The 23151-nt window shown below is 39.3% G+C and overlaps 1 protein-coding gene across 1 annotated transcript; it reads right to left on the minus strand.

Annotated features, from left to right (window-relative positions):
* Positions 1-2456: 2456 nt before the first annotated feature.
* On the minus strand, positions 2457-3069 carry LOC117986162 (uncharacterized). The gene is given in 3 exon segments (XM_034973001.1): positions 2457-2779; positions 2782-3021; positions 3024-3069. Coding segments are annotated over 3 exon segments (609 nt in total).
* Between the last annotated feature and the right edge of the window lie 20082 nt (positions 3070-23151).

The following is a 23151-nucleotide window of genomic DNA, read 5'->3' on the forward strand; positions in this document are numbered from 1 at the left end:
ACCTACCTACCTATGCTGCTTGCGTTGTATCGTGAGGAAAACTACGTGCCTGAAGAGTTCTCTATAATCTTACGTACTTCTTAAGTTATAAGCCCAAGACCGAAAAAGCTCATTGCACGAAAAAACATCCCACAATGCGTGAGAGTTTTCGTAAGAGCCATAAGACGAATTTCGCGTCGTGGCCTTTCTGCGATTGCCACAACGCGTTGTTGTGTTGAAAGGTAGATTTGCAGGCAAATGTGCTCCGTCACCAAAGACGCAAATGATTGTTTGTTGTTTGTTTGAAAAATGTCTTTATTAATAATTAACAAAAATATTACATAGTTTATGTCCTATTAACCTAGGATAAACATATAAAATATAATTAAACATAGTTTGGCAGGCTAAGACGCCCCTTTCAAACTTACCATCTTCATATTTTAACGTTCTATTTACACCATAAAACACCAACAATAGGATAAAAATTTAGTTATGCTAACCTTAGTACATCGGTTATCACTTGTAAACATATTTTTTACATTTAAAGCACTATTTTTAATATTCTATCATAAGTACAAAATTTAGGTAAGTAGTTAATTTAACTAATCACTAACTTATTTTTTTTTTTGACGCAAATGATTGGACGATATAAGGGGTAGACAGGGCTTAAAGAGGCGGTTTTAGAAAGAGAAGCTTATACAATGAACCAAAAGCTTAATTTGCTGTAATCCGCTGAAACAGGTCGAATCTGTATGATGCAACATGCAGCATGCGAAATGCACGACCTGTTTCAGCGGATTACAGCAAATTAAGCTTTTGGTTCATTGCAAGTTTAATGGATTTCCGCAAAGTAAGTAACGCCTGCTTCTATACAACAAAGAGAAGCTTTTCGGATGACCATGTAGGAATTAAATTTACTTTTTATTTTTAAGATTTAGTAAATAAGAGACTTTATATTAAAAAATAAACTTGGAGTGTATTTTCTATTAATATACAATTTTTCAAGATGACATTTTTGACACACTACATTGACATTTATTTTGACGGATCTAAAAAGACAATAGTCTTTTAATAAATGCGTTTACTTTAGGCTCTGGCTTCCATCATCCTCTCGACGATAATGAACGTTTTCGGTCTTTGAGCGTAACATAATATAAAGGTAAAATAAAAGGAAAGCTGACTGTCTGACTGACTCACTGACTCTTTATTGCGAATTTGGGTTAGTTTACAGATCTTAAAGGTATTATTAGTGTATATCCAAATTCTACCTTGCGGCATTTATTGGATATGGATATTGGATATTATTACATATTAAATTACATATAAAATACAGATAAAAAACAAGTAATAATTAAGTAGACCTAGGTTTAGTAGACGTTGAATGGGCAACCCCTGACTGACTGATCTTTCAACGCATAGCTCAAACTACTGGACGGATCAGGCTGAAATTTGGCATGCAGATAGCTATTATGAAGGTTCAAGGTAGGCATCCGCTGAGAAAGGATTTTGAAAATTCAGCCCCTAAGAGGGTGAAATAGGCGTTTGAAATTTGTGTAGTCCACGCGGACGAAGTCGCGAGCATAAACTAGTAAAGGTATAAAAGGAAAAGCTGACTGTCTGACTTACGGGAAATTGACACAACTAATATTATAATTTTCTGTCTCGTAAGTATTTGTAACTGCTCCAAGTTTCAACCGCTTGCCTTGAACGCATTAATTGTTTAACCGACCAGTCAATAATAGATAGTTATCGGAATAACTCGTGACTATATTAAAGAAATAATTGTTTTGAATAGAAATACTTACCTACTTATTGATACTAAAAAACAGGAAAAGGTAATTAATTCTTTGTTCAATGTTCAAAAGTAAAACTTTGGTAGAAAAATCACAAAACTACTTTATACCTAGATAAGTACCTACCTTCCCATTTATTTTTCAATTCGGGGATTTAGAATTTCGGGGATTTGCGCATTTTACCAAACTACAAGAAGTTTATAAGTAAGTTAAGTAGAATATGACACTTACTTAAATAAACAGTTAATTTAATACTAGGTCTTGGCCAGTTAAGTAATTAATTCCTTCCTAAACCAGCAAGCGTGCGAGTATGTTAATTAAGATTTAACTTGGACTTCACTTGCCGTCGCTCTTTATGTAGGTATATCTACCTACTTAGATAGGAAGGTATACCTATTGTAAACGACAGACATTATTAGGTATCTATACATATATATAAAATTCAAGGTCCTGACTGACTGACTGACATATGTATATATCAACGCGTAGCCTAAACCGCTGGTCCTAAAGACATGAATTTTGGAGGGTCTACTTATTCTTTGTAAGGAGTAGGTATCCACTAAGAAAGGATTTTTCGAAATTCCACCCCTAAGTGGTTCCAAAACCGTGAAAAACTTTGTTCGCTTGGGCATATCTTGTCATTTAGGTATATCGATGGTTACAACCATACCCAGTCTATCCCACTTAAGTACCAAAAATATCAAACTTACCGGTAGGTTTGGGCACATTCCTTTTAACTTGCATCCACTTATAAGTAGGAACTGCCGCGTGAGACGAGTGCGCTTGATGGCCCAGGTGGTGGCCCTGCATGTCCCCTTCCCGAGGAAACCCCTCTCTTAACCCCCCAAATTCGTCTTTCGGGGCGTAAGGGTCGAAATCACCACAAGGTAGGGGCGACCCCGCGTGATTGTATTGCATGGACGAGTCATCCACAAAATGCATGTTATATTTCGTTTCCAAATAATGGTTGTCTAGTTTATGCTCATGCATATGCATCTCCTCAGGTCATGTTCCTCTCTATGTTTGAAAGCCTCAGGATGGGGTGGTAAGGGATGTACGGGGTAGTTTTGCTGTAGTTCACCATAGTCCAAATTTGTATAACACAGTCCTGTATCTGTACTGATCACTGGGGCAGGTTCGTGCGTCTGATTATGGATTATAGGTTCGAAATAAGGAGTCGGTTCGTAGTACCCTTCGTGGTATTCGTACGGAGGTTGGTATGCTGCCCCTTGTTGGTAATATTCGGCGTGTACCCATTCTGCTGATTGTTGTACATCCCGACGTCCATAGTCATCATGTTTGTCACGACGTCTATCGATAACGGATTTACATTACACACATCACTACGCCTCGAGCGGCAAGTCCCGTCCCGTCCCGTCCCGTCCCGTTTCGCGAACGAATTCAATCCCAACAAACTAGGGTCGTAACGCAACTCGCACCGCTATCGATCGTCCGCACGTCAGGTGAGCCGACGAACACTGATTCAAACTAATTTCATTTTACACACGTAAAAATACGGATTTTTCGTCTCTATCTCACATTATCGGAAACTTACAGATAGACAAGGACGGTATTAGAAGATAATCTCCAGTTTAGTGATGCAACCTCACGATAAGCGGATAAGAAAACGTGATTTTTAAATGGAAAGACGCGTCAACCGTCACGGTTATAGGGCTCATTAAAATATTAACGAGAACGCGACCACACGTGCCGGTGGCGAGCAGGTAGAACGACGTTCTGAAATGTTAGCCTTTAGTGAAGGCGGGGCCTTAAAATGAGGAGGAGTTTTAAGGCTCGTAACAACCAATGAGATCGTTCGTTTTAATTCTCCATTTTCCATTGGTCGGTTCGAGATAATAGTTGCGAATCTCGGAGGCTGGATCACAGGCTGGATGGAAGCTGGTGTTTTTTATTTACTTCGTGCGATGTGGAATGGCCCGGGCACCCGGGGCGGGTGCGCGTTTACGTGAAAATTCTTCAATTTATCCGCGAGACGTAAATCGATTTGGGAGCTGGAGGTGTGAACAGTTGGTTTTTTTTCTTCTTTGTTGTCACTTAGTTTCGTAGGTAGCTTTTATATTGTTTTATTATGTGCTTTTTGCTTTACCTAACACGCACGAAGATATTACGTAAAGAATTCAGTAGCATTTAGCTTAGGCGAACTTTTGTAAAAAAAAATTGAGCGCAATATCTAATGTTTAAAAAAAAATCCAACAACTTCCATTTGTATACTTAGGTATGTCTAAAATGAACGTAATTATATTGTTTAGGACGTATCTGAGTCACAATTGTTAAAAGTGTACCTACCTACTGATTCTTTCATTGAAAATGTTAAAACGTGCGAAAGAAATAAACTTAGGTAGCTAACCACAGCGTCCGTAACTCCGAAAAGTTAAAAGAGATGCGTGCTCGAAATCGAACCCTTACCCCCCAAATATGAGGCTGATGTTTTAACCAATTAGCTATCACCGCTGCGACGATAATAAGAATACCTACCATCATAGATTAATTATTATTGGTCATGGGTACCATTTAGGTATAAGTAGGTAGGGCATTAGTACGATTGCTACGGCGTGCCTACGAACTCGTAGCTACGTTCTACAATAATTTCGAAAAAGAAAACAATATCATATAACATATCATAAAACAATATCGGTTTGTGTCATCTTATTTCTTATTCTATGCTGCAATGTAGGTACCTGTTAGCCGAGTGGTTAACGAGGTCAAGGGGCTCGATCCCAGGCACTCAAAACTTTTTGGAAATAGGTAGGTAGGTAGGTATGTGCATTTTAAGCAATTCAACATTACTTACCTACCTATCTACTCTAACGATGAAGGAAAACATCGCGAGGAAACCTGCATGCATTGCATATAAGGTTGAATATGACATGTCGTTTGAATCGTCCTCTAAAGAAGCCCCTAACTTGACTATGAATTCCAGTGAACCTACCTAAATGATGATTAGATTTTTAAATATCCCTTGGGAATTTTCGATTTTTTGCAGGGATGAATAGTACCTACTTAAGTCCGAGTCCATCTCTAGGATGCAAACTATCTCCGTAGTCTGTAGCAATCTACCTACCTCAATGATGCCAATTGGATTTAGGTTTTTTTTTAAATCTCGGCGGAATTATTTGATTAGGTATATCTGTGAAAAAAGTAACCTATGTTAAACTCCGGGATGCAAGAATCTTTGCGAGAAATTTCGTTAAAATCGGTTAAACGGATAGGCAGTGAAAAGCTAGCCAGATAGACAGACTTACACACTTTTAAGTAGGTGACACCAACACTGATGGTATTAGAAACTGTCGGTTATATAAGTAGTAGGTAGGTATCTACATATATAAATTGAAGTAGCTACTTACCTACCAAGTTAAGACTTTTTGAACTCGAGGACCCATAACTCTTTAGCCCTGATGCTCTGCTGCACTGCATTCCTTAATCGTGGTGATCCCATAATGGATTTTTTAATCATACGTTTACATGTTTATACGAAATTTGGTAGATACTGGGGCTAATTCTTTGTACACAATCTCTAAACTAAACTAAAATGGCACGTCTAAATCTATTGTTATCCCTTTCATAATGTTGCTTGCGGAAAAGGATAGCACTAGATTTAGGACTTTAATTTAGTTTAGTTAGAGATTGTGTACAAGAGATCGGCCCCAATGCCTTGCATCTCCGGAATATTACTACTACAGGCTACTTTTGTCCTGGAAAATCAAAAGTTCCCACAGGATTTTAAAACCTAAATCCACACGGGCGAAGCCGTGGGCATTAGCTAGTACCTAAGGCATAATAGGGAGTAGTAGATTATATGTGGTGGAACAAAGCTTGAGGTGAGATTGCGGGACTGAAAAAAGTTGCTCTAGGTACATGTGGTGTATTCTAGGGCTCCACATGCTACGATTTTGACTTCGCTTAGCAAAAGCGGGCTAAGTAAGTAAGTATAACACCTTGGAAAAAGACGTTGCCACGTCATAAAAAGTAGCAGCCCTATTGTCTTCGTAAAACAAGGGCTGAATTAGTAAATCTTATGTACAACCGAATAGAGTCTATATTCGCGTGACTAGACCGGTTGATAATGGAGGAGTATTTTATGAGGTTGGACGTGTTAATGCTCCAGACGAGACAGATAACGCGATTTAACAGATGATGGTGCTAGTGATGTGCCTGGCGAGGTGGGTTAATAGATCGATTGTGTCGATGTTATCATAAAAACGCGGTGCAGTCACTGCAGTACGGTACCTATTGGGTAGGTAGGTAGCTATAGGGATGACGATTCTAGTAAAATCAGCGACGTTTTATCACATAAAACGCTTGCTTAATAAGGGAGCTTTGTATGAAATACACAGATGTGACATCAGTACAACGTTTGACGTAATTTGACGTATTTTTTTAGTTAAATCGATAATTTAAAATGGTTAGCAAACTTAAGACTAACAGCGGACGTGTATTTTATGAATTTTAGGAAAACCCTCTATTTAAAAGGTAAGTAGGTGTTTTATAATTTTTATCATAGTGTTTTTACCTACACTTAAAGGAAATCGCTAAATAATTATAAATATCTACATATCAAAAAATTGCGGAACTGGCAGGATTCGAACCTACTACCTACCTAACTACTAAAATTATTAAGAAATTTCCGATTTTCGTTGTAGGAACATACTTAGCAAACGCCCTAAAAGAGAATAATAAATATAAGAAAAGCAAAAATTAGGTTTAAAAACTGTCCCCTCTACAATCGATATAATTTATCGACTCCGCGTCCCCCTATCCACTCTGCGTATTCAATTAAGTTGTTGAGTGCTGTCTTTATCTCTTTGCTCTTAAAGCAATGATATATGTGTGTCTCTGTTTAACATCAACGGAAGCACTCGTTATAAGCCAATGATCGTGATAGGGGCAGTGGTGAAGGTTAAGGTTATTGTTTTTTTTTCATATCAAAGCATTATAGTTAAGAGCTGGTGGAGTAAGAACGACATGATGTGATATCAGATCTCACGTACAAAATACATCTTGACAAACAAAAAAAATGGCCACGGTGATAAGGACATAATTTGGTCACGTTCTAATAAGAGCTTAATAGATTAAGAATAAGAATAATTTATTTTGAATTTAGAATTTAGACACAAGAAACAAGTTTCCTACCCTCTGCACTAGGAAAACCCTGTATTGCAGAAGGCAGTTACCTAGAAGTTTTTTTAAACTAAGGACTTAATATTATATCTAATATTATACTAAATTATAGGTAAGAGAACGATGCATTTAGCTATCTCGCTTTGACAATAAGGCTACTTCTACAGGTATTTGCTCTGAGCCTTTAACGCATTATCTATTTCTTTTACATGCATATAAAACCTACCTATCCTCTTTCACGCACTCCGTCCACTTTTCTTTGGTCTTCCTGTCCTCTTTTTTCCTTCTACAATCTACATGCATATGCATATCAGCATATCTAACAGATTTTGCTTACTCTTATTAAATAAAATAAATAAATATATTCTTAACTCTTTGCTTAAAGAATTTTCCTTGCATAGATTAACCACCGGCTCCTTAATTTTATAGTTTTAATACCTAAACAATGCAAAGTTGTTTTTGCGAATGTTGAAATGGGATAGAAGTATTTTCTGCCTCTTTCTGGGTGGGAATTAATACACTAGGCTTCCATATTGGTATTTAAAATGACGTTGTTTGCCTCAAAGTATTTTTATTCCAAGATGGATACCTTTGATAGCTGTATTAAATTATTACTTGCTAATGCCCGCAACTTCGTACGCGTGGATTTTGATTTTTAAAAATTCCGTAGGAACTCTTTGATTTCCCGGGATAAAAAGTAGTCTATGTCACTCTCCAGGTCTTTAACTATACGGTACCCATGCAAAAAATTACGTCGATCCGTTGCTCTGTTACGACGTAATTGAAGGACAAACCAACAAACCAATTAACCAACAAACAAACACACTTTCACATTTATAATATGGGTACTTAGGCTGATTAGCGGATGCCGCAATTTCGTCCGCGTGGATTTAGGTTTATAAAAATCATAAATGGATTATACGTAACGATAGATAATTTTGCTGATTCACTTCGGCTTACGATAGGCATATACCTAAAATACGCATTTTTAAATAAAATTTGCCTAAAGTATACCTAGGTCCTTACCTATTTGGGATTATTTATTTCCTTTGACTGCAGGCAGCTACCTAGATGAGATAATAAATAAAATTATAACACTCATATGAAATCTTCTAACATTTTTGGGCAGTAATTATTCTGACTTCAACAGTGTAAAACAGGTGTGTTACATACGGATATTCGCATCCGCATCCGCAAGTGCGGAACATTTGCATTAATTCATTTCAGACTTCCGCATATTGGCATGTGCAACAACCCTGGTATTAAATAAGAATAAGTTAACAAAGTAGGGTAGAGTAGCCTGCAGTGGCGTGCAGGTCATAGAGGCATAAATGCACTGCTTACCACAGTTGTAATAGCTCAATGCAAATTTTACATTATGACCTGCCAGTAAACAGTGGCCCCACCGCGGTTGTTTGACAGCTACAATGTCACGATCGCAATCATCTCTGATTGGTTAATGCTCGCTCACTATTGGCCACAATGCATTGTTGCAACAAGAATCGCACAAATTCAGCCAATCAGAACAATTGAGATTGTAATAATGATGGATGCAGGTTTTAGACAATCGCCCTAAAGGTTCCCCTAACTAATGCCTACCTTGGCTTCAAACCCTGTGCACGCCACTGAGAGTAGGTAAGTAGTTAGGTACCTACTATTAGAGTAGGTATAGTTCAGGAGTTGTGTTATTTTTGTTTTGTGTTTGAATTGTGGCTAAACATACTGTTTAACTCTCTCTGTCAGACCTTATGTAAATTAATGTGTTTCTGCAAAATAAAGAAATGGAATTGAATTAGAGTAAATAATAGAATGAGTAGAAATGTAGGTAGGTAAGTAGCTTTCTGATTCGTTCACAAAATATTAATAGCATCATTATTAGGTGATTCTATAATCGTGTATCCTTTAAATAGATTAGGTAGGTACCTACCTAATTGTAAAATCACAAAGTTTAAAAATAAGGAAATAAGCATAGAACTTAAATTGTGTTTCAGCTAAGTAAGTGTGTTGAGTGTGAATACCTAGCTCCTAGAAAAAATATATTCTCTATGTATATTATTTTTCAGTCAACAAAAGGCTTGTTTGTTTGTTAGGTATAATTTTTTACAGTCGGCTCCTAGACTACTCTTATCTAAGATCGAAGCAAACTTTCAAAACATGCACAAACTTACCCACTACCTATTTATAAATCAGGCTTAACATTTTTAATGTCTTAATTAACAATAGTCTAATTATTTCTTTTGTAAGCAGATCCTGTTATAAACAATGATATCTAATAGTGCAATTACTAAAATACTCTTATTAAATTCCAAAGTTGAGAAGTAGGTAAGCTTAAAAAATTATTAAGAGCCGACCATTACTTATAATCAAATTCAAGACACAAAAAACCGGCCAAGTGCGTGTCAGGCTCGCGCAATGAGGGTTCCGTACTACAGTCGTATTTTTTCGACATTTTGCAGGATAATTCAAAAATTATGATACATAAAAATATATAAAAATCTGTTTTAGAATGCACAGGTGAAAACCTTTTATATGATACCTCCACATGATATAGTTATCTTACTTAGAAAATTTAAAATATGTAGGTACTAATTATTAGTTCATGATCACAATTTTTTTTGTGATGTAACCACAACAAATTCATGGTTTTCAGATTTTTCCCCAAATGTCAGCTATAAGATCTACTTAACTGCCAAATTTCATGATTCTAGGTCAACGGGAAGTACCCTGTAGGTTTCTTGACAGACCGACAGACAGACAGACAGACAACAAGTGATCCTACCTACTAAGGGTTCCGTTTTTCCTTTTGAGGTACGGAACCCTAAAAACATATCAAGTACGTATTGGAATATCCATAAGGTAGGGTTCTGTACACTTTGGCGGTCATTAATTATATTATCCATACTTTCATACTTAAATTATAAATGCGAAAGTGAGTTTGTCTGCTAGCTTTTCACTGCCCAACAGTTTAACCAATTTTGATGAAATTTGGTGCAGAGCACAGATTAGATCTCTAATCTGTGGTACAGAGGCAGCTTACATCCCGGGGAAGGACAAAGGCTACTTTTTATCCCGGAAAATAAAAGAGTTCCCACGGGTTTAACCGATTTATAGTCTGCCAATCCGCACTTGGTCAGTGTGGTGGACTATGGCCAAATCCTTGGCTATGGGTTAATAATTTCAACTCTTAGGATCTTTGATACAATGCTTTGACTTCAGCTTTAGTTGTACCTAACTATCAACTCCTTGAAAACATTAAAATAAACGCCAATCTTTTCTGGTTCTATAAACCTTCACTTTTTTCCCGCCATTGTAACTCTGTCTATTAATTCTTTTTTAAAATTAAAACTAAGAAATTGCAAAATCGCTAACAGTACGGAACCCTAAAAACAGGTCGAACTACTTACAAGCTGACAGAAATCATAAAAAATATTTTAAAACGCGATAAAGAAAAAGTCAACAACAAAATCGGTTTTGAGCGTTACGCACTCGGAAAAAAACTCGCTTAACATGCTCACTCCATTATTAATCAAAGCGCACGTCATAACACTATGATATTATGCTTATTCAATAATGACTAATAACCCTTTCCATTTTCAACACATTTAATTTTCCACCCTATTGTCTAGATTATATAATGTAATATCCTTTAACGTCACACTTGGGATATACAACCTGTTTAAATTTTACTTTTGTATAGTGTCGCTAATAAAATATGAACTGTATTTTCATCGATTAAAGACCATATTGAATTTAGCTTCCATATTTAATTTTTCTGAACCACACAAGCAATATATAACTTTATATAAATTAAAATAAAGAGTAAAATAGAGTGGTGGGAAAAGTTTTAATAGCGTGTAAAATGATAGTGTATTGTTTTGTGTATGAAGACATCGGCTGTCAGGATGGTTGTCTGTGGTACGATAAGGTTGCGTTTCTATATTCCTCTTTGGTTTTTTTTTTTACTGATAAGTTCCGAGTGGGAGGAAGGTATAATGGCATAGGAATCAGAATATTATGATATTTTTGTTCGATTAAACTGACTTAATAATGGTGACAACTGACAGACCGGATCTTTTGGCTTGGACATCATTAGCGTGTTTTTTTTTAAATTTTTAAGTGCCTATTTGTTTCGTGGTCGTTCCATTTTTGATTATCTTCTGTGAAGATAATTTGCTAACTATCTCCTAGTCTATATAAAAAAGTCATAAGCATTTTCTTTTCTTTATTTCCAAGCTTTCTTTGTAGAGTTTTAAGCAAATGGATCCTGCCCTAATTTAAGTACATTTAGGAGATTTAGATTTACCTACTGACAAATAGGTTTAAGTTACTTATACTAACTCCATTTTTTGATAGAAATAAAAACATTATTAATAATGTTAAGCAAAATCGAAGCTTTTAGCACAAATTTTTTGTTGTATTTTATATTATGCTGTAGATATTTACCTAATAGGCACTTATGTACATCGACCTTTAGAAGGAGATCGTAGATTTGTAGAACATTGTCCCTGTCGTTAAGACCGACAAAACGTCATATAGGTATGAGTGACGGAGACAACGCTCTACAAAGCCGAAATGTCAATCTAAAGACCGATGCACATTACTTTCGTTTCGTATTATGTTACCTACTAAATTCAAACAAAAGTCCGTCGCTAGGCGCGTTGCGTCGTCCGGTAGAGATCGGGTATAGTCGCAGTAACAAACTAGTAGGTATAGGTAGGTAGGTATAATGATCAGTTTCACTATCACGACAGGAGTCTGAAGTCCCCCGGGAAGCTGCGCCATCCATCTTGGTTCGAGATAAACGACAAACTTGTACTGCCGACTACATGTCCCATGGGAATACAGTTTACACTAGCTTTGTGCCTACCTACCTTCCTCACCTACAAATGTGCACGTCCTGGCATTTGTAGCCGACATAAACAAGACGAATTTGTGATATAAATAAATACCTAGGTGTTTTATTAAAAGTCTCGGAAAAGAGCAACCGCCGAGTTTCTTTCTGATTCTTTTCGGCATTCCGAAAATAATGTCATACTATTGTAATTTGGAAGATTAGAGAAAAGTAAATGGCTTTTTTATTTTTATTTACTTACTAGCTGATGCCCGCGACTTCGTCCGCGTGAAAATAGGTTTTTAAAAATCCCGTGAGAACTCTTAGATTTTTCGGGATAAAAAATAGCCTATGTCACTCTCCAGGTCTTTACCTATATCCATGCAAAAAATCACATTAATCTGTTGCACCGTTGCGACGTGATTGAAGGACAAACCAACAAACCAATAAACTCCAGCCACTGAACATAATATTATACCTACCTAAGTTGGTAGCTGTGTGCGATATATAACATGTCTATGGGTTTCATCATCATCATCATGATCAACCCATCGCTGGCTCACTACAGAGCATGGGTCTCCTCTCAGAGTGAGAAGGGTTTTGGCCATAGTCTACCACGCTGGCCATGTGCGGATTTGTAGACTTGACACATCTTTGAGAACTTTATGGAGAACTCTCAGGCATGCAGGTTTCCTCACAACGTTTTCCCTCACCGTTAAAGCAAGTGACATATTAATTTCTTAAAACGCACATAACTCCGAAAAGTTAGAGGTGCGTACCCGGGATCGAACCCCCAACCTCCGATTAGAAGGCGGACGTCCTAACCACTGGGCCATCACAGCTGATAGTCTATGGGTTTAAACGATGACAATGATCTAATTTAAGTTTTACAACCTTTTCTAACCTCCCATGGAGTCTTCCCACGGCCATACATTACTTGAGTGTTACCATTTTATGGTGTGTGCCGCTATAAAGGCACCCGCCTGTGATAAGAAGGGCAAATATTTATCTATTGATTCCTTCAAAACAATCACCGCCGGTTTAGATAATGGGCCACTGACATTCTGCCATCATTCTCATTATATTATAGTACTACCTATGAGCCATATTCCCTTTTGGGTTCCCAGTAGCAAAATTTTATCAACAAAACTATAACGCTTGGCTGCAATCAGACCTTTTTTAATTTTTTTTTTAACGCTGGGAAATGCGTTTACGCATCCCCCCTCTGCTGGAAGCTAGCCAGCTAACCAACTGGAGGGCATGTGGGACTCGCCGGCCGAGAGGCGACTGGAATATCCACCAAAACCCAGCGGCGCTCCTGCGCGTCGCCTGGTGACTGGGTCACGGGAACACCGAAGCAAACCACCGCGACCCAGTCAACGACATGCGCAGAGGCGGACCCTCTACCGGGGACCCCGCTCACGAGGTCCCCACACCGCACGTCCGAGGCGCACCGACCAAGTGCGTGCGCCTCCCGACCCGGGGACCCAACGGGCGACAACTGCAGACTCCGCGCACGTCGCCCGCGTCTTATCCCCCGCCCGCCTCGTCCACTGTGCCCTATGCTAGTCAGAGGGACACGCGGAGAAACCTCCCCCCTGCCAGGCCATTAGCCATGACTAACAATATCCCCGAAGAGAGATTATTAGCCATGTTACCAAGGTGCACCGGCCCGAATCTCCTCTCTTCCCCTCGGATGCCCGATGCATCCAAAAGGGACCAGCATCACCCAGGCACACTGGGAGCAGTGGCGTGCACAGTGTTTGAAGAAGTGTCACAGGGTAGGCATTATCCCGTGTGGAGTTGGTCCCGTGTGGAGTTGGCTGCTCTCCCATCGGGCGCGTCCCCGGCTGGCGGATAGGGGATTTCCCTCACCAGATTTATCTGGCGGGTACTGGGGAAATAAAATACTCAGCGCGGACCAAAAGCAAGCACAACAAATCCAGGCAGCGTCTGTACTCGGAGCGAGCGGCTGTCTGGTCAGCGTCTGTCCCACATTGGGCGGCTGTTTTCCGGAAGATGTGTAGGAGGAAGAAGGAAGTACGGGAGAAACTAGAAAATGAAAGCACAACAAAAAGAGATACTACCCCAGGCGGGTTCCGGCGCTGATGGTGCCGGGGAATCCCGCCCCCTGACAGTCTCGGCTGACAGGGGCTGCCCCTCGTATTCTGGGGGGGGCAACGTTTTGCTGAATTTGGATACACCATTTGCTAGGTCTGGCTTGCTACAACGCACGCCACCTAAAACGACACAGGCAAGAACACGGACTGAAACGGAGCAAACTGAGACAGAAGACGGAGTATCTACGGGAGATGAAGGTGCACAATGCAGGGGATCATCTTATGCAAGCCCTTTCACCTTTTTCTCGCCGATGGCAGGCACGCCAAAGAATAGAGGAGATTGGAAACGGAAGAAGTCTCCGACAAGTAATAAAGAGACGGAAACATTGGAAGAAAAGGAAGACAGACTACTAAATAGCCTGTATGGCAACATCGTTACGATAAATTCGCTCGTGGACAGGCAAGGGCCATATAAAAATACGGCAAACGAGGTCAAAATAAGACTGCGCGAACTGCAAAAACTGTCTGGACGGATTATGGATGTCCGAAGGATGAGATCTGAAGCGAAAAATGAAGAATCGGAGAGAACCCCAAAAAGGGCTAAAAGAGCCGTGGTTTTAGAAGAAAAGGGAACAAACACATCAACCGGAGCTGAAAATGAAGGTTTGGAATGGGACGATGACTTTTTTACGGAAACAGATTGGAAGGAAGTGAAAGCGAAAAGCAAGCGGCGACGCCGCAAGGAGAAGAAGGATAAAGAAATCGAAGGAAGCTCTGAAATGGCAAAACCACCGAAGGAGAAAGAGAAAAAGAAGAAGAAAGAGATAACAGAAAAGATGACGAGGAATTTGGAAAAAACCACAGATACCGATACGGAGAGATAAAAGTAACACGGGTAGAAAGCCTCCGGTGGCCAAGCCCGAAGCTCTGCTAGTGGAGGTGAAAGACCGTGACTATGCCAGCGTGCTAAAGGAGGTTAAATCGGGATTAGCAAGCGCACAAGTCGTATTCTCCAAGGTGAGGAAAACGAGAAAAGGCGACATACTTCTTGAGCTAGAGAAGGGGCAAGAGGAAGGAGTTTCACAAATAAAAGAGAAAGTGCGGGGAAACTGCCCAAGTTTAACTTTGAGAGCACTCAAAGAGTCAGCGGAAGTTATAATAAGGGGACTAGACCTTACAGTAGAAAAAGAGGAAGTAGAAGAAGTTCTGAAACAAAAAGTAAAGGACTTTCGAATTAAGAGTTTCTGGGAAAATAGCTATGGTAACAAGACAGCGGTTGTAGAGCTACCGAAGAATGAAGCCCAAAAACTGGTTGACGAAAAGAAAATAAAAATAGGATGGATGAGAGTGCCAGTTGGCCTCATGGTGAAAAAGAAGAGATGTTACAGGTGTCTCGAGTACGGGCATATCTCAACTGGATGTCCAGGCCAGGATCGGAGCAAAAAATGCTATAACTGTGGCGATGAGGGACACAAGGCCAGAGACTGTGTGAAGGAGGCCTCATGTGCTATTTGCAAGGATAAAGGCCAGGACAGCACAAAACATAGAATGGGCTCCAAGACCTGCCCGTCCTGGAATGTAAAGGCACCCGGCAGAAGAATCGTAGATTCAAAAAACGCGGTATAGGAGCAGGAAATGGAGCGGTAGGATCGCATATCAAGGTCTTACAAATAAACCTAGATAGAACGCGAGCCGCCCACGACCTGCTCGAAGTAACGGCAAAACATCGTGAAATAGATATAGCTATTGTAGCGGAACCAAACAGGAAGATAGTTCAAGCCCGAGAATGGGTAACGGACCGGAGAGGCGATGCAACTATAGTTGTGTACAATAAGCGGACCCAAATAAAGGAAGTTGCTCGGGGAGATGGTTTCATTGCGGTAAAACTCTCAGGGCTCACTTTATATAGTTGCTACTTCTCACCAAACTACAGCTTTGAAGAGTTTGAGCACGATGTAAACGAGCTTTTCGAAAGTATCATGTCACAACGTGGTGACATCCTAGTAGCCGGAGACTTTAACGCGGCGTCAAAAGTCTGGTCAAGTAAGGCAGAAAATGCTAGAGGTCGGCGTATCATGGAAATGCTTGCTAGTGCGGATTTGGTAACGGTAAACGTGGGGGTTACCCCGACATTCCAAAGAGGCGCAAAGAATTCCACGCCAGACATAAGATTTGCAAGTTCAGGTCTGGCGCAGAGAATTACTGAATGGCAGGTCCTGGACGAGGATAGCCTTAGTGGTCACCGGTACATAAAATTCCACATTTCCCAAGATGCATGGAAACCGCCAATGCAGCAGCAGGCAGGATGGAGACTGGATAAGTTAGACCAGAAGATACTGGAGAGCGTCCTTAAGGGAAAAGAAAATGAGATCAGCACACCTGAGGAGCTAGTGTTGGAGACCACGAAGGCTTGCGACAGAGCAATGCCAAAAAAGGGGCTGTCTAGGAAGGCGCCTGTTTACTGGTGGAATGCGACGGTAAAGCAAAAGAGGGATGAATGCACTAGAAGCCGTAGAATATACACTCGGGAAAGACGGAAAAAGGGTAAGGAATGTTCGATGGAGAATTGCACTGGCGCAGAAAGTGTTCAACGGCTGAAAGAAGAGTATAAGACGGCGAAAACGGCACTCCAACTTGCCATTACAAAGTCAAAGGCAGAGAAGTGGAAAGTGCTTTGCGACGAAGTAGACCAGGATACGTGGGGACTGGGATACAGAATCGTCACAAAAAAACTGCGACAAAACCCACCTTGTTTGGATATGGACCTCATAAAATCTGTGGTCAGAGTCTTATTCCCGTCTCATAGAAACTTCGGCCGGATTATGGCAAATGCCTCCGAAATGGTGGAAATAACGGATGAAGAGATAAGGAAGGCAGCTGAAGGGCTTAAGCCAAAAAAGGCCCCAGGTCCCGATCTTTTGTGTCCGGAGATAGTTAAATTAGCAGTGCAGACTATACCCGAGAAAATCAAACAGGTAATGCAAATGTCCTTTGCCTCAGGAACATTTCCGGCAGCCTGGAAGATAGCGAGTCTGGTCTTACTTAAGAAAGCCCAAAAACCAGCAGATGACCCAACAGGATACAGGCCAGTCTGCCTGCTTGCCTGTTATGGCAAGCTGATGGAGAGACTCCTTCTCAACAGGATCGAACAACTACTGCCAGACCACGGCAGCCTCTCCGATCATCAATATGGCTTTAGACAGGGTCGGTCGACGCTGATGGCTGTAAGGAGAGTTACGGAAACCGCCATGAAAGCAAGGCAAGGCACAAAGAAAACCAGAAAGCTATGTGCCCTGATCTGCCTTGACGTGAGAAACGCTTTCAACTCAGCTTCGTGGACGGAGATTCTTTTAGAAATACGGAAGAGAGGTTTCCCAGGTTACATTCAAAACCTGCTTAGTAGCTACCTGGAGAACCGATTTATAGTAGTGAAAGATAACAAGGGTTTGGAGGAGAGGATTCAAGTAAGTAGTGGAGTTCCACAAGGATCCATACTTGGCCCAACTCTGTGGAATATTCTATATGATGGCGTTTTTAAGCTAAAGCAGGAAGAAGGTACAGAACTGGTAGGGTTTGCCGATGATTTGGCTCTTGTAGTCGTAGCCAAAACTGAAGCTACCCTCATGACACGGGCAAACACAGCACTTGACCGAATAAACACCTGGATGCAAGAAAGGCAGCTCGCCCTAGCGCCAGAAAAAACGGAAGCAATAGTGTTCAGTGGAAGGCGAAGGCTAGATCCTATTAATTTTTGGATTCAAGGTGCTAGAGTGACACCAAAAGAGCACGTTAAATATTTGGGAATATGGCTTGACAAGAGTCTTAAATACAAAAAACATATAGAAGAGGTAGCCAATAAAGCCCAGAAGCTGACAGAGGCACTATACAGACTTATGCCTACAAAAGGAGGGCCTAGAGCGAGCAAGAGGAGGGTGTTGGCATCAGTGGCCCACTCCATTATTCTTTACGGGGCACCAATATTCAGTGAAGCTATGAAGGTGGAACTGTATAGAAAGAAATTAGAAGGAGTCCAAAGGCGACTTGCTATAGGTATTTGTGGAGCATATCGAACAGTTTCCACTGAAGCCGTGCTAGTGATAGCCGGGCTTGTGCCTATTGCAAAACTGGTAAAAGAACGTGCTAAGCTGTTCGATAGCAAGGAGAAAACACTTTTAGAAGTGCGAGAAGATACCTTGAAGGAGTGGGTAAAGGAATGGTCGGGAGCAGGCAAAGGGACCTGGACCAGAGAACTCATTACCGACTTGAAAAAATGGCACACGAGGAAGCATGGGGAAGTAGACCGCTGGCTGACACAAGCACTCAGCGGCCACGGGGTGTTCAACACCTACCTCTTCGCAATAGGGAAAGCGCCTACTGAAAATTGCTACTTTTGCGGAGAGGAAGACACCCCGAGACACGCGATTTTTGAGTGTCCCGCGTGCGCGGATCTTAGAGAAGCAGCACAGGGAGCAAGCGACAGTGTCAACGCCCAAAATCTGGTAGCCCGTATGGTGTCAAGCGAAAATGAGTGGCACAGATACGGTCAGATGCTGAGAGCCATAATGTTGAGAAGGGAGGATAGAGAAAAACAAGAAAAAAAGGAGAGAGAGCAACCAGAGGGTCAGCACGAAGTAATGTTACACGGTTCCGTGCTGATCTCGCAGAGGGGGAGGTCTTTTTAGTCCGTGCGAGTCGGACACACCCTGTCGATAGACAGAAGTCCATTAGGGATTTTTCCTCCTCCTAGAGAAAAAAAAAAAAAAAAAAAAAAAGGGTAGGGATTAGTTAGGTAGTAACCTGTTTACTGGCAGCTCTTAATGAAAAATATGCATTGAGCTTACAACTGGGGTAAGCAGTGCATTATGCCTCTATGACCTGCACGCTACTGACTGGGAGGTTACCTGGCTGGCACCCTGGCTGCAATCAGACCTGATGGCAAGTGATGATGTAGTCAAAGAAGAATGCGCTTGCCTAAAAGATTGTGACGTTGTAAATTTTGAACTACTAATTAGCGTTTCGCTTTTAATTAAAATCTATTTTGTTCAAAGTATGTTGGTGCCACCTAGCATCAAGGTGCAGAACTACGCATGGGTCGATGTTCAGAGTTCATTCGAGCCACAATAGATGGCGTTTGCTTCGTTGTCAATTGTCGTAAAAATAAAACAAAATAATTAAATAAAACCATAATATCATTTGTTTATTGTTAAGTCATTAACAAAACGGTTCTTATAATATATCCTTAGGTTCCGCAAATATTCAAAAATGAATTGGCTTCATGATCAAACTAAATGAGAGCGGCGACACTCGGGTTGCGTCTGGCAACACCGATAGGTGAGATTTAGAATTTTCCTGGAGTCAACATGTGAAGACGAATTTTTTTCGTTCCAGGAAAATCTCATTCTTTTTCGCCCATGGCTTCGCCTGGGAAAATACAATAGTTATAAATTTTAGTCATCCTAACGTATTTCAATGTTTCATCAATTATGGTGAGTGAAAAATCAAGTAATGTGGATTCGACAAAATGGCGGTTTGGTTAGAGAAAATCCTAATTTTATGATTTCATTCCAGTTCCAGTTATTTTATCTTCCCAAATAAATGAGGATAATGGGTTGTGGGTGGACTTCTGAAAACCATTGGTGGCCAGGAGTTCAATAGGTGAGTTGTGTTTGATCGGAAAAATTCCACGTGTCGAAATTTTCACACAGCACAAATTATAATCTTGTTTTTCTTTGTTACAGGGTTTACGTTTACGTTTTTACGATTTACGTTTACGTTTTACGTTTAGTTTCCGTTTTCCGTTTAGTTTCCGTTTGCGTTTCCGTTTTTAGTTTTCGGTTTTCGTATTTATTTCTTTTGCACATTCACGTTGGCAACTTAATTTCTATGGATAAGACTTGGTGAAAATCTTTGTAATGAAACATTTCGGTTGTGAAGAATCAAATAAATTGAGTTTTGGATCTTGGCCGATGCCGTCCAGCTACCTTGCAGTCTTCGCACCTACAAGTAAGCAAATGTTTGTATCCTGCAACAGTTTAGTGAACCTTCTTAGTGTATGTGTACAGTAAGAACCCTGTCTTTACTACTGAGCTTTTATTTTGATGAATTTTATGAATTTTACTGTGTCATTGTCTATTCCATGCCAATGGCATCTTAAATTTAAAACATAGATCTTATGTACTATCTACCTAAGTCATTCTAATGTATCTAAATTAAGTCTTGGCATTAAGCTAGAATAACTAAGCATTATTAGCCATCCTTCTGTATTAAGCGACCCCGGTAAAAGTTACATTAAAAACAATTTTGCCTAACATCTAGCAAATTTCATTTATAACACCTCATATGCATTACAAGGGAGTCGACGGCTAGCTTCTATTCTTTACTAGGTAGATAGATCAAGTAAAGTAAATTAAAATTATTTTTTTTTTCCTCTAATCTTTGTAAGGTGGTAGATTATTCCGTATCCGGGTATATTTCTATTCCGTCCAATTTATCACCCTTACAAATGGCGCCCGAACGTTTTTTTTTATATAGTTATTTCAGTATATTTTGAGAAATTTTGTGAATTTTATGAAATGTACTCCGCTGATTGTACAATTTTCTAAGTAGTGACACATTGCAAAGAGCACTAAGCTGTTTTTATGGTTAACTAACTAAATAATAACTAATAGTTAGAAATTTTGTTTGATAGTTTAAGTAATTTTCTGAGTATAGTCCAACATTTTTTTTTTCTTACTTAATCAACACTTTATAAATGGTGCTTATGCCGTTTAATTATGTTATCGACTTACCTTGGGGGTGTATAAGTGAATGTTTGCCTTCAGTTTAGTAATAAACATTGCTTAACTGAGTTGTTGTTGGGTATTGCTTTCAATAGTAAGTACATCTTATGTTTGAAAATTCCGGTAACTTAGTATAATTAAAGTTTTGAAACGCTATGTGCCGTTAACTAGTTACACACATACATTTATAAATACTAAGAGTTACAACTTGTGAAACTAAATATATAAACTATATTCAGAGATTACATTAAGTTCAAGTATGAAGTTATGAACAATTTTTTTTTCAGTGACTTGATACTTCATTATTTTGTTGAAATTTTGTTTAGAGCTGTGTTAAGGTTATGATAAAAGCTACTTCACACACAAAACATGTTAAGTTTAAGTGAATGCTGGTAGTTTAAAGTGACATTTAGAAACAGATTTTGTTGTATTTTAGGTTATGTGTTAAAAGTGTAAAGTAACAGTCATCAAACCATTGCACAATCTCTTTGTTTTTTTTTAAAGATAATATGCTATTCAGAGTTCATTGCAACTTTGTTGCCTGTTTACTTTTGTAATTGTAAAGGTTGTAACACACTGTGTACTCATAAAGGTGATACTGCACCTTACAATCATTTATTCAATTTTGGGAAGTTTTATTTTGTTATATTTTGTTTACTATAGTAATAATATGTGCTTGTATTATTAACAATATTTTGGAATAGGAACATAATTGATAAAATAGTTAGGATAGACTTAAGAATATTGTTTTTGTTGTGTATTTTGCTTGTGTATATTTAATAGTTTAAATAACTTCTTTTGTGTTTGTGTTTAACCAATTTGTATAAGGCTAAACATAGACAGTTACACAAGCTCGATATTTTGTTAAATGTGTTTTGACTTAACACAATGGAACAGACTTTTGCCCAGTTTCATTCACTTTTGAAGGACGAATTGTGTTATGAGGTATCCATTCGTTCCGAAACTCCAGCACCTACAGTGCTAGGTTTAAAGAAACAGTTGAAACAATTAATTCAGGAAATTCCTTCTGAATCAATTTTAGAGACAGATTTCTCTTCTGAAAGTGAGTTAGGGGTTATTACTAAAAAACTTCAAGACTTAGAAGATTTATTAAAAAAGTGTTCTGACACTAAAGATAGACATGCCCTCTGTAGGTCTAAAGCTTTAGCTTCACATTTGTACTTTAGAATTTTGAGAATACAGTGTTCCGAACTCAGCTTAATAAGTAGGAAGAGTGAATTACATACAAAGTTGCAGAGTTTGATTTCCAGATTAGATGCTGACAATGAGTCGTCTCACGACGAATCACTGGATTCCGAGAGTACCGCCGTTGACTGCACTGGTGATAAAAATGTGGCCAAGTGGAAGTTACATTTCAACGGACAGGGTGATCCGCGCAGTTTCATCGAACGCGTTGAGGAATATAAAAGATCTTATGGCGTTTCAGATGGAAAATTATTTGTTTCTGCATTTCATCTTTTTACAGGCCGAGCATTGTTATGGTACAGAGGCAACAAATGTCAAGTTTCGTCTTGGTCAGAATTGAAAACTTTATTTTTAGAGGAATTTGATGCAGTAGATTATGACTACAGGTTGCTAGGTGAAATTCGAGCAAGAACACAAGGCTCTGAAGAACCTGTGTCTATCTATTTCGCTATAATGTTTTGCATGTTTTCAAGGTTGTCAACACCACTTTCCGAAGAACAAAAGTTACAAATTTTATTACATAATATTCGCCCTTTTTACTCAGAACAATTAGCTCTTGTTGACATTAAGTCTGTCGCAATGTTGAAGGAAAAGTGTCGCAAACTAGAGGCTGCGAGGCAGCGTTCCGCCTTATTTTCTGAGCCTACTAACAGTAAGGCAACTTTAAGTTCAGAGTTTGCTTACAAACAAGTGACAAAACAGATAAACACACTTTCAGTCACACCTGCACCTAAGGTTGATACAAGTAAAGGCACTAATTTTACGAAAACAAATAAACAACTATGTTACAAGTGCGGCAAGGGTAACCATTCCTTTAAATTTTGCAGGACAGTTCCGAAATTTATTAGATGTTTTTCGTGTGGACGTCAGAACTTTACAGTAAAGACATGTCCAAGTTGTAGTAAAAAGGCGACTAGTAAACCCGCTCCGGACAAAAATTCAAAAAACTAATTAGTAAGAACTGTGCAGAGACACAAGTAAAGAACTTGGTCATTAACAACAAAACATCCCTTTTACCTGACACAGTTCTGTATTCAGTGGATAAACGAGACTTTAGGCCACATTTAAAGGTTTTTGTTGACGGGTTTGAGATTACAGGTTTACTAGATTCCGGTGCTTGCGCGTCAATTTTGGGTAACCAGGCGCACAAGGTTTTTTTGAGATTCGGTTATAAATTGCATAGCAGTATTGATACCACATTTTCAGTGGCAAATGGAGACAAACTTGATTGCATGGGTTATATGTTTATTCCGATTACTTATAATTCCGTAACTCACATAATAAAATTTTTTGTAGTACCCTCTATAATAGCGGATGTTATTTTTGGTTGTGACTTTTGGAAAACATTTCAGTTAGCCCCTGGA

Source organism: Maniola hyperantus, chromosome 10 (genome assembly GCF_902806685.2).
Source record: "Maniola hyperantus chromosome 10, iAphHyp1.2, whole genome shotgun sequence".
In the NCBI taxonomy this organism is placed as follows: Eukaryota; Metazoa; Arthropoda; class Insecta; order Lepidoptera; family Nymphalidae; genus Maniola; species Maniola hyperantus.